This window comes from Cucurbita pepo, chromosome LG04 (assembly GCF_002806865.2).
Source record: "Cucurbita pepo subsp. pepo cultivar mu-cu-16 chromosome LG04, ASM280686v2, whole genome shotgun sequence".
NCBI classification, from domain to species: Eukaryota; Viridiplantae; Streptophyta; class Magnoliopsida; order Cucurbitales; family Cucurbitaceae; genus Cucurbita; species Cucurbita pepo.
In genome coordinates, this window is record NC_036641.1 from 1288442 (window position 1) to 1306674 (window position 18233).

Sequence of the window (18233 nt, forward strand, 5' to 3'; positions counted from 1 at the left end):
CTCAATAATCATACCCTAATAATATTCCATCTAGCTTTTTTTTTTTTTTTTTAAGCCTATCTTGTATATTGAGTATAAATTTAACATTTATAAAAGAAATATTATAATTTGGTTTTATTTATTATTTATTTTTATTTTTATCTCTTTTACAAAAAAGAAAAAAAAAAAGAAAANCTGAATCCCACCGCCACCGGCTCGCCACTCTGATTTCTTTCTTCTCTTCCCATCTCCCTTTCTGCTGCAACCTCCGCCGCTGCTACGCCCATCCTCCGTCTTCTGCCCTCCCTCGCTCGCCGTCGAGGTTTTCTCCGATCGAATATCTTTTCTTTTCATTCTTCTGTTTTGTTTCTTTGATTCAACCAACTTGAATCAGCTTTTTCTTTCTACTTTTTGTTGACTCATCAGTTACGACATACTTTTCCTATTTTTTCATTTCAAATTTCGCTTTGTGTTCCTATGCCAATTTTAATTTTTACTGGAATTTTCTGTTTGAACGCACGTGCCAAGTTCGATTCTCATTTCCGTATGGTGTTCAAAACTAATTGCGTACTTTTTTTTTTCTTTCTAATTCGACTTAAAGGAACTTCATATTTTCTTTGTTATTTTCCTAATTGTTTTGGTGTTTGTACTGAGGCGTTTTGAATTTGCAGACCATTGTTCAGTGACACACTACAAACATGGTGTGGTGCAGTAATTGCGTAAAAAGTGTTGCTGGGTCTCGAGATGAAGCTGGTTTCCTGTCAGTATTTAGTTTAAAAATATAATCTACGACAATTTGAGAACTTGAAAAGATTGATTCTCTCTGTTGCTTGGGCTTATGATTCACTATACATTCCTAGCTTTCTGATTTTTCTTTCTTGGTTTTTGGATCTCTGTTTGATAGATATTGTGATATGTGTGGGAAGGTATTGGATTTTTACAATTTCTCTCAAGATCCCACTTTTACAAAGGATTCTGGAGGGCAGGTACTTAAATTCTAGTTGTTTCGCTAGAGTCCCTTTAATCTTCATCTTTCCTAATTCGATTTTGTTTCGCTGTTAATGTTGTAATATATAATGTTGCATTGTTATTATGCATCAAAATTGTCGATCCTCCCCTCTTGGACATCGTGGCATTGCTGAAATATTCCTATTTGATGTTTGAATGAATTTGCAGAGTCAATTGTCAGGAAATTTTGTTAGATCTATTCAGAGTAATTTTTCTGCTTCACGGGAAAGGACACTGAATAGAGGTTTGCTTTATGATTTACTCTCTCTTGTTATGAAAAACTTGTGTTATACTTGTTTTCTTAAACACTATAAACTACAAAGTTTGTTCAAAATTAGGCAAGTATATTTTTAACAATTTTATCATATATCAGCTTTTGAAGATATGAGATACATGAGGAATGGTTTAAATATGGGCGAGAGTGATGAAATAATTCGTGTAGCTGGGGCATTTTATAGAGTAAGTTTCTTTGTTTAAGCCCTATGTGTGGGATGTTTATATGTATATATTTTGATTTCATTGATATTTCATCATCTTTAAATTGCACTGAAGATTGCTTTAGAGAGAAATTTTACGAGGGGACGCAATACAGAGTTTGTGCAGGCTGCTTGCCTTTACATTGCTTGTCGGTAGGAGATTTCCCCTTCCCTGAATTACAATTATTCAAACTGATTGTATATTTTCTTTTTTTGTTGCATTGAGTGATGATTTAGATTTGGTAGCATAAGGCCATTCAAGTGATTTCTTAGAAACTAATTTCTCATGACCTCCCCTAGAAGCTTTTCAGGAAATGAAAAGGCTATCCTTATGTACGATATAATCTCATTTGGGACCATTTGAACTACTATGATTTGTTTGATTGGTTTCCACAAAAAGTTCTTCTTTTTTTTTTTTCCCGTAGTTATGGGCTTCATGATGCTGTGTTTGGGAAAACATCTTGGAGTAATTCTATGGAGACCTTTCCCATGTTCATGAACACTCAGTGTTTCTTAAGTCTCCCTGTAGATGTGCCTGCACATTTGCATGTATTTTGGACGTGGACCAAAAATTTGTTGAATGATGTATGATGCACTAATATTAAACTTGTACTTTGTTTTGTAGGGAAAAGAATAAGCCATATCTTCTAATTGACTTTTCAAATTATTTGAGGATAAATGTGTAAGGGTTTCTTTTCCTTCACTTTATACCTTTTGATTTGTGAATCTTTAAGTTTTATATATTAGTAGTTTTATGCGTCTGAAGTTGTTTGCAGCTATGTGTTGGGTGCTGTATTTTTGCAACTTTGTAAAGTGCTTAGACTTGAAGAGCACCCTATTGTTCAAAAGCCGGTTGATCCTTCCCTCTTTATTGATAAATATACTCAATGTAAGTATTTCATATCACTTGAGTTGCAAGTTTTTTTTTTTTTTTTTTTTTTTTTTTTTTTTTTTTTTTTTTTNTGATGAACTGAATTTTCATTGAGAAAAGTTGATTACAAGTAAAACTGACTTTTCTTGTGCTGTTCATGAAGAAGGACATTAAAAAAGAAGCATGCAACCTAATAAATAGAAGAAGCTATTGAATGTATGAAGTAAATGAGCAATTGTAAACCTATACTAGGAAATAATCACAATTGAAAAAAAGGAGGTTAGAATTGAGTAAATAGCGAGAGAATCGGCTACCTTGCATGTGTGGACCATTTCTTTCAGTACCTCCCTCGGATTGGATTGTATGTATAGATTAAACACAATTTGATTTCAATTCTTCCAATTTTGGACTCGATAGGCGTTACTGGACATCTTTGGATATAGAACATTTTGCAGTAATGGTATGAAATTACAAAGGGGAAGACCCAATCCAAGGGAGTTACACAAAACCTGTTCAATTGGACATAAGAGATGAAAAACTGTAATGATGTGATAGAGGAGAAAATTTACAAGTGATGGCCGGAGTGACCATGCTTTTAAAAAGCATATCAAAAGATAATCATAAAAAGAAGTCATGTGTGCCCAATGTGTTGGTGTCCTACATTTTCCCCCCAGAAATTAACTTTTTGTCATGCTATGCATATTCAAGTCCTGTGTTAGTGCTTTGTAGGTTTAACATTTTGAATATTACGGTCTGATGAACAATATTGTTCCTAGGCTTGCTTGGAGGAATGAAGGACGATGGAATGAAAAAGGAGGTCTCCAGAACTGCATTGAAGATTATAACCAGCATGAAGCGTGATTGGATGCAGGTCTGGTATGGGAACTACCGTATTTTCTATCGACTTCATGTTGGTTCTTGTTGAAGTTGATTTTGAATTCAAAAGATTCTTGCAGACAGGAAGAAAGCCCAGTGGCCTATGTGGTGCGGCTTTATACATATCTGCGCTTTCTCATGGTGCCAAGTGTACCAAGTCAGATATTGTAAGTAGTGTTGATTTTTCTCTTGTAGTAAGTTTGAAATTAGAATGTTGATATTTTCCTTTTGTACTTATTTTTGATAAGGAACGTTGTTTTTCTACATAATGATTACCAAGTAGACTGTTCTCTTTTCTTTTTCTTTTTCTTTATCTATTGTTGTAGTATGGAATGAATATGCATTTTTACCTATTGTTGTAGTATGGAATGAATATGCATTTTTACCTATTGTTGTAGTACTTTCTAGTTCAATTGTCTAGGATTCATATCAATCTATATTCATTTTATATTTCAACAATTTGTTAGATGTTGAAATTGAGTGTCAAAGTTAGGGCGTACGCAACATTTTAGGAAAGTTAGATTTATTATGCTCCCAAAAGTTTAGGGGTTAATTAGAGTAGTTTCCTTTTTGTGTACAAAGTAAATTTTTAGTTGAGAATACTGTGAACAATATTTTCTCCTAAAACTTGATGGTAGTAGAGCCAAACCCTAGTCGTAATAAACCCTAGATGCTATAAATTCTAGTTGTTGGTCATCATCTCTCACCGACACAACCTTGTTTCGGCAACTCCTTCATCGTCAACACCATCCTAGTTGTCACTCATTATACCTCGGTTGGGCTTCAACTTCATTTCTCTCTTCTTCGTGCTCGTTCACCCACCAGCTTTCTACATTGGAGCCATCACCTTCGTTCACTAGTCATCGTTCATTATCTGCATGGAATCTTTGATTGTCAACTTTTGTCATCATTTGCATGCGCATTGCGATCATAGTTCACTGAAACCTTTGTTTGGGGTTTGTTCTTCAGACACTATGTGGGTTTAGTGCTTCCGTTGAAGTTGCTGCCATTAGACACTTGCCATCAGACAACTTGCCATCAGACACCTTGCCACCACAGTCAGCAACTCATTGCCGTCAGCACCTGATTGGGAGAGGCAATTCTCATTGTCACAAACCTGCTAAATCTTATGCCTTATATTCATAACTTGGCTACTCCTCACAAGGTCTTCCTTCAAATTTTTTCTCATCCTTGATTTGGTCCCAAACGTCTTTGGGTGCAACACCTTCGTTCATATCCATTCCCAACATTGTAGCAAATTAGAACCTTCAAGCACACAAATGCATATTCGTGGGATGCTCAACCAATCAACGAGGCTTCAAATGTCACTCTCCTACGAAACAAGCATATGTTTCAGCAATGGATGCTGCTTTCATCGAAGATATTCCATTTTACTCTAAAATTGATCATAAGGGGAGGGTGTGAGTGATAATCAGGTTTGGACCTCCTTACTTGAAACTTTGCTAGAGTTGTTCATTTCATGTAATCCTTAGATGATTCCTTCACCTAGCACTCCCGTTTCTCTAATTGATACTCCTATCATATTTCTCCAAGCCCGAGGAGAGGTCTCTTCTCAAATACCCATTATAAAGATTCCTTAGATCGCTAGTGGAAGACTCAGCCCTTATCCAAGGAGAAACAAACAAGTTGAGAAGATAGGTCTCAAATTAAACAACCTCCCAAGAGTTTGAAATGGTTTTAAATTCTACCAAACAATCCATCAGTAGGGATAAAGGTGAGTTGGATGATACAGTGATTCCTCGCATTGATGATTTAGACTTGCCAATTGTAGTGAGGAAGGGGTTAAAGTTGTACCATGCACCCAATTGGAAACTGTGTCATATGATAGTTTATTCGATTCTTATTGAGCTTTTGTTTCTATTGTTGATAGCGTTCATGTACCAGCCAAAATCCATGAAGCTCTAAAGCATCCCAGATAGAGAAAAGAAGCAAAAGACAAGATTGACGCACTTAAAAAGAACGACACATGAACTGCGACAGATTTGCCTAGTGGAAAGTGAATGGTGGGATGTAGGTAGATTTTTACGCTGAAGTATAAAGTAGATGGGAGTTTCAAAAGATTCAAGGCTAGACTTGTTGCCAGAGAATTCTCTCGATCCTTTGGGATTCACTATTAGGAGACATTGCGCTGGTAGCTAAACTCAACATTATAAAAATCATCTTATCTCTAGCGGCCAATCCTGATTGGGGGTCTTCAGCACTTAGGACATCAAAAATGTCTTGAATGATGTTTTGGAAGAACACGGATATTCCTCTTGGTTTTAAATAGAGCATTGATCCAACAAAAGTACGCAGATTTGAGAAGTCTCTTTACTGACTTGAGCAATCTCCTCATGCATGGCTCGGTAGATTTACAACTCTTCTTTTTAGCCTTGAATATTCTCAATGCTAGTCAGATCATACTTTGTTCTTGAAGAAGAGACTTCTCAAAACCAAAAACTGTAAATACAATGGTGGTTGAACAAATTAACCACATTAACTAACTAACATATTAACTAATAACAAAGAAAAGCAACCAATAACAAACAGAATAAAATTACCTGAGCTCGGGTTCAAAGATAGCCTTGATAAACAAATCAAACTACTATCAACTTTGTTTTTTTTTTACATGCCTTGACTACTGTTATTTCTTCTTTTTGGGGATGGATTATAGATGCAAAAACTTAAGCTATGAGGCAGAGGTGTGTTTCATTTTTTTCAATATATTTCCTATAACACCCCAGTTATATAATACAAATGTTGGATATGCAATTAGTGTCCAAATTATTGTTTACAATCTAATCTCAAGAATAAAATAAGCATAGATTACATTGTTATTTCTTCTGATTTTGATATATCATTTGTGGCTGTCTTATTTATGATCTCATAAATTTGTACCAGATAAAAATTGTGCATATTTGTGATGCAACATTGACAAAGCGGTTAGTGGAGTTCGAGAATACAGAATCTGGGAGCTTAACGGTAACTGATTTACTTTATGAAAGTCGATTACTATCACTGGTATATTGTTTAATACAAGCTATTAGAGATGCTGGCAATGGAATATTTATATTCATCACAAGTTCACTGAGAAGTGTTGTTTTACTGTAACAGAAGCTTGCTATCCTTTTGGCATAAAAGCTTGGATTCTTTGACTTTGTGTAGTTGAGGCTGCTTATATTGGATTGTGGTTGGGAAGAAACTGTTTTCTTTTTGTTGATAAAACTACGTTGTGGATATTCTTGGTGCAACATATATAATTACTATTTCCCAGTTCATGTTAATTTGAGTCTTACTTTTCCTATGTGGTCAAAACAGGATTCTCATCTCTCCTATGCCATTGAAATAGGTTTACTTATTTAGATTTATATTCACACTAAATGGATAGTGAATTATATGTCACAGAAAAAAAATGTATTTGTTGGAGTGTTGAGATAATTAAGTTTACCATAACCCATAAGCTTAAACTATTGGGTCGATTGGTGATTTTATATGGTGTCAGAGCATGAGATATTTAGTCCAAAGCCCTATAATGTCATTTCTTCCCCAATTAATATTGATTTCCACTTGTTGGGCCTTTTATAAATTTTCAAGCTTATGTGTGAGGAGTGTAGGAGTATTGATACACTTAAGTTGATCCTAACTCATAAGTTTAAGCTTTTGGGTTGATTGGTGACTTGACTATTGCTAACTCAACATGATGAAATTTTTAATATGGATTTTTTGTTTGTAATATTTGTTATCCTTACATGGAACAAATGTTCTGATTTTTGTTCAAGCCCTTGCACATTGATCTTGAGGAATATCTTCCATCTGGAAATTCTAGTGTTTGAGAGAGAAGAATTTTAAAGTTGGTTGTATGCCATACATGTTTTTGCTGATGACTGTATAATTTAAAATCACTAGTTTATATTCAAAGGGCGAAGATCTATTCTGCATGCTCCTTAATTTCAACCAGGGAATAAACCTGAGTATTGATAATACTCCATGATTATTTCCTTGTTTAGATGGAGGAATTTATTGTCATGGCAGACAAGGTCAAGGGAAGCAACTCTTCTACTGAGCGCACTGATGGGTCCAAAAATGGCTTGAATACATCGGGTGATGAAGTACTTTGCGTGCATAAGAATGACTGCAAGAAGCCATATGCTCTCGGTCTTTGTAAAAGTTGTTATGATGATGTGAATCTTTCTTTCTTTCTTTTTCTTTTTTGTGCTGAAAATAAGTTATATGTAAATTGCACATTTTTAAGCTCCAGGAAATTTGTGCAGTTTGTTGAACTTTCTGGAGGACTCGATGGGGGATCAAATCCTCCAGCGTTTCAGTGTGCTGAGAGAGAGAGAATGGCAAAAACAATGGTTGAGGAAGGTGCTAATGACTCTAGTGCTACTGGAAAACTTCCACGGGGGCTAAACCCATGCAACAATGTAATGTTTTCTTCAACAAAGTTCTCCTTTTTTTCCTTTTGGTTTAGGTTTCTTACTAATTGGCATCACAAAAAGTTGTGATGATTTTCTTCTTTGTGAAGAGACGTCGACAGAAATTAGCACTGTTTTTATCCATTCTGAACTCAAAATCTTAAACTTCAGGCAAATAATATTTTTGAAAAATTTGCTGGAATAATTTAATTCTATCTCAATAATTTGAGCTTTTGAGGCTAAGAACGTTTCAAAGTAGTGTCATTCACTCAAATTTGATAATTTCTTCCTTTTAAAATTGATGGACCATGTGTTAGGCTTATCCTTGAAAGTTTAAAACTACAAAGATTGTCAATGGGGTTTAATTTTAAAATTCCTTGCATTTATTTGCTGCTAGGAGTTGCTAAAATAGGAATTGGTAAGTGTGCGCCAATGGGAGAAGTGTTTATAAATGGTGCCACTCGAAGAAATTTATTGGTAGACTTGTTAACCCACCATTAAGTTTATATCAATATTAAGTGATCCAGGGAATGAGGTAAGTATTGAGGTAAGTCTTGAGGTGGCACGTAAAGGTCTAAGTGAGGCTTGAGTTTCGTAGTTGAATTGGTGGTGTATTTTGGGACTTGTCTGATTTCAGTCATCTGTCATGAATTTGTTGAGAGAGATGTCAATTGATCAAGTGATGGATTGTGTCACAGTTGCACTAAAAGAGAGTGGATTGTGCTGCTATTAAAAGTACACAAGAGGCAACATGTGTTATCAAATAGTCTGCTAGTATGAGCTTGATAAGCGCCAAAAAGATGTTTTTTTTTTTTTTTTCTAATGCGACTGAGGGAGCAGTGGACTAGAAACTGAAGAGTAGCTAGTGAAATTTGGGGTATTATGCTAGAATTACATTAAACAAAATGAAATCTAGTACCAAGTTTCATAACTGTTTTTACTTTAGTTCTGATCTTCAAGTTGTGAATGTAATTTGTATCAGTGGTTATAGAAACAAGGTTCTTTGGTTAGATACAGAAATTGAGATTCTATTTTTATTTACTTTTGTTTTCTTCCCGTTACATCTCTCTTTGATGTGTTTTTTTCATAGACTGATAAAGAATTGGACGGTGCACATGCGGATGCATCAAAAAAAGTTTCTTCTACAGAAGAAGCTGAAAGGAAGGGTAACATGCAAATCCTTTACTTATGATGCATTAATGGTTGTTGGTTTTCAATTTGATTGATGTACGAGATTTATAAAAAGGATGGAAAACCCAAGCCAAATGAGCAGAAGACTTCTCCAATCAGACAAAAGTTAATCAAAGCTATATGTACTAAAAAGAGATGACAATTTACACCAAGAGATAGCTAAGGAAGTCATCAAGAATGGCTGTTGAATATTTCTATTATTCTTTTCTCGTGGTCTGAGTTGCATGATGATGTTTCAGGAGCTCAAAGAGGACTTGACGATGGTGCTTCTGATGAATCAGAAAATTGGTCTGATATTGATGATATTGAGGTTTCTTTCTTTCGTTCTTTCTTTTTTGCCAGTTCGTTTCACTATGGATATTTGCATAAAAAGTTGGAAAGAAGTGTACTATAGAATATGGTATTTTTTTCTAGAGGAATGATTCTGTCAATTGTGTCTACTCTAAGTGCATGTTTGGGAAAATTTGAACTTATTATTTATTATCCATTGCATTGACTCAATACCTAGCATTGTATGTGCAATGTAGAAGGCAGTGCAGAAAATGCACCTGTGGTTGTTGGGATATTATAGGTTACTTTATACTTCAATTCTTCCGTTTGATATCTGGCACATCTCTATTAAGACTTGTCTGCCACTTTACTACTCAGTATAGTTAAAACGCAAGCCTGACTACATGGTCGGGTAATTATCAAAATTTCGGTTAACATTGAAGTTTATCTTGTGTGCAATGTCAAAGAATTGCACGAAAGTCTGTCATTCTTTCTTTAGGAGGTGCAGAAAAAATTCACCTTCATTTGGAGGAGCTTTATTGGTAAATTTTACAAGTTTATCATGCCTACTTCTGCTGCTCTTCATACCTGTGCAGCATTCTTTTCTGTTTCTTTTTCTTTCCTTCAACTGATCTCCTCCCATACTAACCTCATTTCTCCCTCACATTTATTTTTTATTTAAGAAAAGGCAATTCACTAACGAGGTTTGTTAAAAAATTTGGACAAGAAAGCATATTTACAAATGGGAATTCCACACAGCAGAAATCAAAGTGAATGTCCTCATTTTCTCCATGTAAACATGTTGAACCTTTAGTAGTTATACCAATGCAATCCCTTTTTATTCATTTACTGTGAGCATACTGTTCCATTATGCTTATTCTTAGTTAAGCTTCTCAGAGCTTACTTTTTTAGTGAAGAAAAAGATTTCATTGGTAAATGAAATAAAAGGAGTTGAGCACTCCTAGCCACCACCAAAAGGTGTATTACATAAAGATCCCCATTTAGTGATTAAAGACGAAAGACTATAATCAGAAAAGGGTGTGAACTAAAAATAACTATTTCTATGAAAGTGTCAAAATTGGAGAACAGTGTCTGAAAATTTGATAATTTATATTACTCCAAAGAGACCAAAAGAGCACCATGTTAAAAGCCAACCATAACAACTTGTTTGGACCATAAAACGAATGATGCACAAAAATCAAAGCTAAGAGATCAAACACATTGTTTGGTAAATCCAAACTCCAACCAAAAGCTTTTAAAGTAGAAGTCCAGTGTCCATAAGCAGAAGAACAACCAAAGAGGTGTTCTGGAGTCTCATTGTTAGACAAACACATAACACACCAAGAAGGAGATGAAGAACAATGTGGAATATTGTCGTTGTAGACAATCAACAGTACCAACACCTCCCTTGAAAAAATCTTTATTTTCTTTGGATAATTATCTTTCCAAATAACAGAATAAAGGTTGTTTGAAGTTGGACCAGTCACAGAAAATGCTTTATTGTATTTGGATAAACATCTTTCCAAATAACAAAGGTTGTTTGAAGTTGAACCACTAGGTTGAATTAAATCTGCCATTAAAGAACTAACAGTAAAATATTTTGAAGGGTCTAGAGGCCAAATCCAAGAATCATGTAAATTTCTCTAAGTAACCAAGGATAGAAGGTAAAAAGATGAGTGCATTTGAAAATTCCAGCTTCATTGAGATTCCCTCCAAAGGCTATCCCAAACAGTATGTGTTGGATTCATAAAGATGCAATATCATGCTACCTGTTTGATAATTTTTATAACCGTGGTAAGGCAGGAGCTAATTTCTCTCCATTTAACCATAAGTGTGCCAAAAAATTGTATGTAGCCCATTTCCAACCCTTTTTTTGAATGAGTACCAATGAGAGCAATGTTGAGACTAATGTGCTTCCAAGGAGACTTTGAAAAGCCCCCTTAAAATAGGAGATGGTCATAAACATTCAGCATTCGGTAAGTAATATGTAGCCACAATAAGTTGTCACCAAAGAGCATTTTTCTCATGTAGAAACTGCCATATCCATTTAGCCAAGAGAGCCTCGTTCCATTGTTTTAATTACCAATCCCAAGGCCTCCCTTAAGTTTGGAAAGTTGATTTGTCTTCCAGTTTACATTGTGCATTCAAAATATTTTCTAACGAGTCACTTTTGAGGGAAGGTGGAACAATTAGAGAGTGGTTTGAATAGGAGTATGCCTACCACCTTTAGATATACAGGCATATTTCCAATTGTGTAACTTGTGATGAATCTTCTCAGTGACATGCTTCCACTCTTTGCAATCCCTGGAAGCCGTAGCCAGGTAAGATAGGTAGAAGGCTAGGATCCTATTTTGCAACCAAAAAATCCAGCTACTGTTTCCAAGTCCACTGGCGTATTAATGCCCAAAATTTCACTCTATCCAAACTTTTTTAATGATCGACCAATGCATGGCTTTGTGTAGCTTTGGATCTCTGACAAAGGTTCCAAGGAATTAAAGAGTTTTTAAGCAGTACTTTTACGAGAAGCATTTAGTGTCTGCTCGTTGCTGTCTCTCTAACATCTTTATCCTTCCTCTGCTTTTGTTTTTGTCTTTGTTTTTTTCTCCTCTGTTTGTTGGCTTGTTTCCTTATTCTACAAGAATTGAATATTGAGTACCAACAAGCACTCTTGATGTTGAACACACTCGATTTTGAATATTTTTTCCTCGAGTAAAAAAATAAATAAAGAAACAAAAATGTTTTATCTGGTTGTCTATAATTGTTGAGTGAATAAAGAAGGGTGAAATAAGGGGTTTTCAACTTTGGAGCATGCTTCTTTACATGATTGATCATCTTGAATTTTTCAGTACTCTCTCTTGATTCTAGACTTGGATGCATAACCCACTCAAACATCAATATGTTGCATAGGTTGACGGGTATCTTCACAATGAGGAAGAGAAACATTACAAAAAGATAATTTGGGAAGAGATGAACCGGGAGTATCTTGAGGTACATATTTTCATTCTATTTTCTTGGTTTTTAGACTTGAGAAAAGTTATCTGAGAAAAAAAGCGACATAACTGGACTATGCGTGTTGTGCTATATTTATTGCCAATTATTCCTTATTGATAACTGAACTCTGTTATACTTTGTATAGGAACAAGCAGCTAAGGACGCTGCAGCTGCTGCTGCAAAGAATGCTTATGAGGCCAATTTTCAAAATTGTTCTGCAGATTTGAAGGCAGCGAAGGATCTTGCAGATGCTGCAGCAGCTGCTGTTGCAAAATCTAGAAAGGTTTCTTTAGTCTTTCTTTTGTATTTCACTTCTGCCATTCACTTATTTAGCTTTACACTCGATGAATTCTGTTAAGTTTTTTAATATAGTAGAGGACATTGCATCTTCTTTCTTTTGTAGTTTTCTTTTTTTTTTTTTTTTNAAGAGTTTTTAAGCAGTACTTTTACGAGAAGCATTTAGTGTCTGCTCGTTGCTGTCTCTCTAACATCTTTATCCTTCCTCTGCTTTTGTTTTTGTCTTTGTTTTTTTCTCCTCTGTTTGTTGGCTTGTTTCCTTATTCTACAAGAATTGAATATTGAGTACCAACAAGCACTCTTGATGTTGAACACACTCGATTTTGAATATTTTTTCCTCGAGTAAAAAAATAAATAAAGAAACAAAAATGTTTTATCTGGTTGTCTATAATTGTTGAGTGAATAAAGAAGGGTGAAATAAGGGGTTTTCAACTTTGGAGCATGCTTCTTTACATGATTGATCATCTTGAATTTTTCAGTACTCTCTCTTGATTCTAGACTTGGATGCATAACCCACTCAAACATCAATATGTTGCATAGGTTGACGGGTATCTTCACAATGAGGAAGAGAAACATTACAAAAAGATAATTTGGGAAGAGATGNTAATTGTGTTCTATTAAATATGTATGTATACACTTAAGTAAACATCACGTTTTGATTAGTTGTGGCATAAGAATATATTTTTCCTGGAGAAGATGAACAGGGTGAACTGAATTTTTCACGTCAATTGTTTTTATCAGATATTACTAGAATCTTAGTATCTTACAGAAAAAGTGCTGCAATTAATGATATAAACGTGCCACATTTCTCCATAAATTTGGGTGATAATAGTGGCAAGCTGTTGAATAGATTTTAGTGTCATTTCAAAGGTTTCCGGCATGACATTTCTGATGTCAAGATAATAATACATCTTGTTCTTACTGGCAGCAGATTTTATCTTCATGTGTTTTCATTCTTGATTTTGTATGTTTAGTTCTCTGATTGGTTTCTTTCCATCGATTAAAATGGCCAATTTTTTTCTCTGGTTTTTTCCCTTGCATATTAAGTAAATTCTTCTGATCCTGAAGGAAATCTAGGGACAGCTATTAGGCTAAGGCTTATGGGTCATTTGATGGGAGGCAATCTGGAAAAACTTCTAGACTGCCGGTATGATGAAGTTGTGGCCTCTATGATTTCTGAGGCACCTTCTAGCTTTAGCTAGGAGCTTCTTTTATTTCTAGCTAGCTCTCAAAAATGTGTCTCAGATAGCCAGTGTTCCATTTGAGCTAGGATCAAAATCTTCTTTTGAGTAGGATTGGATTGGATTGGCATTGCCATGGTAGAACCTAGTTAGTAAATTGGGTGTACTATTTCCCAATCTTATATGAACCTATCGTACACTTTTTGTTTTCCTAGAAAGTGATTGAGATTAAAGTGAGTTTCAATCTAGTCGATCAACTAATCCACTCGTAGGGTGGGTTGAGATATCAATCCAATGCACAGCATTGGATCTTTGGTGAAATCTCTAATTATGAGATGGTAAGTTTGGGGATCCTTGAAACTGATCGCTTTTTGTAGAGATTGTGGGTCCCCCTTATGACATATTAAAATAAAGTTCTAGTAAGCGTGACAATATCGTGAGGTGTTCATCCTTGTGCCATAGTGATGCATTTTTTGTATGGGTACATCCGAAACCTTGATCATATCTGATCTAAACTTTTAAGTTTGCTTATTGCTCAATTATCTGATCTTTAGAGGCACATACGAGTATTTATAGGCTTAAAAGTCAAAGCTAACCAACTAACAATGTTCTAACAACTAACAGCCAGCCTCTCAAATGTAGTTAAATCCCTATCAACGGCTGTAACATGGTTAACTAGCTAACGGCTAATTTTCACAAAATAATGGAAACCATTCCAAATCTACTCTTCAGGTCTCTAAAATGAAAAATAGGCTCATAAGCTCAGCCATCTATTCAGATTTTCAACCTTTCCAAATCTACTCTTCATGTCTCTAAAATGAAAAATAGGCTCATAAGCTCTGCCTCTAATCATATTTTCAGCCTTTGGGCATCTACTATCGTCCTAATGCGGGCTGGATCCCTTTCACAGAGAGAAAAATACTAAATAGGATTTGAAGACGCTCTCATTCACACCCAGGACCAGAATGATTATCCCTGCCCGATGGGCCTATATCCATTCCTGGATGTCATCGGGTACAGTTCACTTCCCTGCCATTATTGTAACCGTCACCTGTAAGAGGGAAAAGCCAAAATTGACTTGTAGTCTTGTTGAAATATAGGCTCATGAGCTTATCATTTCCATTATACTTGAAAGACTGCTCTAATATCCCTGAAAATACAGAGATTAATTCAAACATTTTGGAAGAACGTTGTGTTCAACTCCTCACCTCCTCACCAAAGGTACAATAACCTCCTTCACAACCTACCAACTCTTACACTCATTTAGTGATCGCTCTGCTAGGATCAAATGTAACTTTAACCAAAAGTCTCATTAGCTTTTCCGCTACTAAGGATCCTATTTCCTCTTCAATTGTTTATGATATCGAATTTGATGATGCATCTGACGTTACATTTAGTTGATATAGTGATCAATGAATTTTGTGTCAAAGATAAATTTGTAGAAGCATTCAGAAGTCTCTTTTCGGTTGATGATATGATAGAAGGAATTCAGTCGATGTTTCACAATCAACATCATTACTAGCGCAAGATCCTTCAAAATTGTTTCCAAATTTCATTCCTTAATTGAGGCTTGTTGACTACAACCCGTCATTCACCACAAATTAAGATCTAATTATGTTTCACTGGTCCGTTATGATTGTCCAACAATGAAAAGCCCTTCTTGATATTTCATATGCTTTGGAAGTTCTTTTTGTGTTGCCTTCCTATCTTTTACGTGTCAACCCTTTTTTATATTCATTTTGAAGTTCAAAGGTTTCATTATTGGAAGATTTTGAGGGGCTTGTATTTGGGTGGTTTGGAGCTTTGTGAAACCTTTTTTGGAAGATTTTGAAGGCTTTTATTTGGGTGGCTGGGAGCTTTGTGCAGTTAGGCGTTTTTTAGTTGGTTCTCCTTTTCAAAATTTGATTATGCTTTTATGGGTTTATGTTTTTGGTTGGCATTGTAACAACATGACTTTCCACACACGTATCGTCTTGTTAGAGCCATCACTTAAGATTAAAGGTTTGGAATTTTAAAACAATGAAAAGATGCCAAAAGGTAATTCAATAAAATCATGCTCGATTACCTCTTTTAAATAAATTTTAGAAGACATATAAGTTGACTAAATAGTACAACAACGCTAAATTTATATCAAAAGCTCCATCAAAATTCCCATTACTTAATTTTAGAAGACATGTTGTTCAGTTTCCTTTGGCTACTCCCTCCTTCAGTCTCTTTTGTTCGGAGGTCAATGTTCTTTGCCTCTATTTTGGTGTTTTGGATGGATTATTATTTTTGGTTTTTTCGATGTAGAGAATTTAGTATTATTTGGATTGTTATTTATATACTTTGTAATCCTTCATAGTGTTTCTTTTCATTCTCATGTACAACTTTGCATCTTTTCAGATTTTATTTTTATTTTTATTTTTATTTTTTTTATTTTTATCATATCAATGAAAAATCCTCTTGATTCTTAAAGAAAAGAACAGATCTTCCAGTCCTTATTTGAGTTCAAGATATATTTTAACCATCACATTCAGTTTCATATGATCTGCTGCAATTCATATGCAAATTAATTATCTATAATTTTTATTTTGATTCATAATTCTAATTTGCAGGAAAGACAACGAAAACGAGCAGCAGAAGCTAAAAATGCCTCTCCTGCGCAAACAGCAGCAGAAGCCACCCGAAAAATGTTAAATAAAAAGGTTCTACTTCAATTCAGGAATTCATTTTTTAGTTTTTAGTTGCAAACAAATCTGATCAGAACACTGATAGACTTTGTTCTGATTGCCGCTTCTTCACTCTGTGGCTGCCGTTTAAGGGTTGGCTCATAGAAAATAATTGGACTAAATTATTGTTTATTTTGTACTGGTATATGCATTTTTATTATGTGTACTTATTTTAAGTTGACGTCGAAACTATTTTTTTTCCATTTTTTCAAGTTGACATCTAATATTCTTCACTGAACATTGTATTAGTCATTATAGTGATTGTAACAGGTGTTTTCTTTGGTTATTTCTATGCAGAGACTCAGCTCAAAAATCAACTACGATGTGCTGGAGAAACTTTTTGACGAATCTGTATGTTTCCATTCCACCTCTTTATTTCATTAATAACCAATACATTCATACATACAATATATGTTGTCTGTGAAGTCTGCCAACATGGGATCTTCTACTGTACCATTCATTCAATTACAAAAAATCAAGAAAAAAAAACTATTATAAGAAGGAAGAGCATAAAAGCATCTCCCAAATTTTCAGAAGAGTTGTGAAATTTTTAGTTCTCTTGCCAATCGAACTGCACATAAAGCTTGATGTTAGCTTTAATTGTGTCTATCCATGAGAGTTCGGCTTTGCCTCTAAACTTAATGCCACAAAGAAGCTGAACAATTTTTGCTACATTAGTCCATCACTGATGAAAGATTGGAACCTTGAAATATCATCTGCTGAAGATTTTGTATGTACGAACAATGGAAGAATAAATGATCTTGTTCTTCACTTGTTTTTATACACTCAGGAACGAATTGAAAGCTGCAATGCTTCCAGAGGCATTTTTCTTTTCAACTTTTTTATTGTATGTTCACTCATGTTGTGGAACGAATAACAATGTCTACCTTTCTTGAAGATTTTGACTTAGAGCAATCTTTTAACAAAGCCTTGGAAATCTTAGGTGAATTGTTGAGATTCCTCACCCAGAGTTGCGCTGAAAAGTTCCTGTTGAATCCATCTTCTAAATCGTCCTCCCTTGCCTGCAGCTTAGAAACCTCCAACATTGTTAATAAACAGACAAACCTCCTAATTTCCTTATTGCTGGCCTTCAAACCTGAAAAATTTGGAAAAATTTGCACTAAAGAAGGCAAATTTTCTATCACAAGACTTATCATTTGTGAGAATAGTATATTCAAACTAATTTTCCTTGCTTTTGTCAACCAAAATATATTTCTTTTTCCGACTTTTAAGAATTGTTCCTATGAATTCATCAAAAGCTCATAAAAGATTAAGCTCTCTTTTCAGGTTTTTTTGGCAATGGATTTCTGTCTTCATTCAAATCCATGTTTGTATTCATAGATATTATAATGTGATCTACATTGCAGGGTGGTACTGATCCTTTGTCGAAAAAGAAACGTGAGGAACAGACTGGACAAACGGACAAGGCGCAGAATATGAGCAAAGAATTTGAATCCACAGAGCACAAAGAGAGTGAGTTAGAGCAGGAAGATGATTATGATGGTGAGGGAACATATGGTTCTGGTCTCTATTATGAGAATATGGATGAAGCACAGAACTACGAACAAGATTATGGCTATGATGAATATGATTGATACCGATATCTCGGATTCAACTTCAGTCATACAAGATTGTAAGCTAGTGTATGTTGTCATTAGTTATAGCTGATCTTAATGTATTTTGCTGCCTTGTATTTATATGAACATGATTTTGCTGTCCCACTTGGTCAATGCAGCCGTTTGATTAAATCAGGAGTTCAAAGAATGTCTAAATGATGTACATGTAGAAGAAAAAAATGTTGTTCATTGTGTTTTTGGGCATTAACGTTGAAGTTTATCAATGAATCAGATTGTATCACATAGCACTAATTTTATAGTGAATCCCGGTTCGATACTGACCGTGAAGCGACCTAAAGTACTTCGATACTTATTATAGTTTGTATATTTTGCGTTTAAAAATTCAAA

At 34.8% G+C, this 18233-nt stretch overlaps 1 protein-coding gene across 1 annotated transcript; it reads left to right on the top strand.

Moving 5' to 3' along the window:
• Positions 1 to 167: 167 nt before the first annotated feature.
• Positions 168 to 18177, top strand: LOC111792859 (transcription factor IIIB 60 kDa subunit-like). The gene is made up of 20 exons (XM_023674464.1): positions 168 to 301; positions 651 to 739; positions 884 to 965; positions 1156 to 1231; positions 1361 to 1446; positions 1540 to 1616; positions 2089 to 2145; positions 2240 to 2352; positions 3111 to 3205; positions 3291 to 3377; positions 6112 to 6192; positions 7218 to 7391; positions 7482 to 7637; positions 8719 to 8794; positions 9059 to 9129; positions 11997 to 12077; positions 12226 to 12363; positions 16156 to 16245; positions 16567 to 16620; positions 17637 to 18177. The coding sequence occupies exons 2-20, from the start codon at positions 678 to 680 to the stop codon at positions 17862 to 17864; spliced, it is 1884 nt and encodes a 627-aa protein (XP_023530232.1). The 5' UTR covers positions 168 to 301; positions 651 to 677; the 3' UTR covers positions 17865 to 18177.
• Positions 18178 to 18233: the final 56 nt, after the last annotated feature.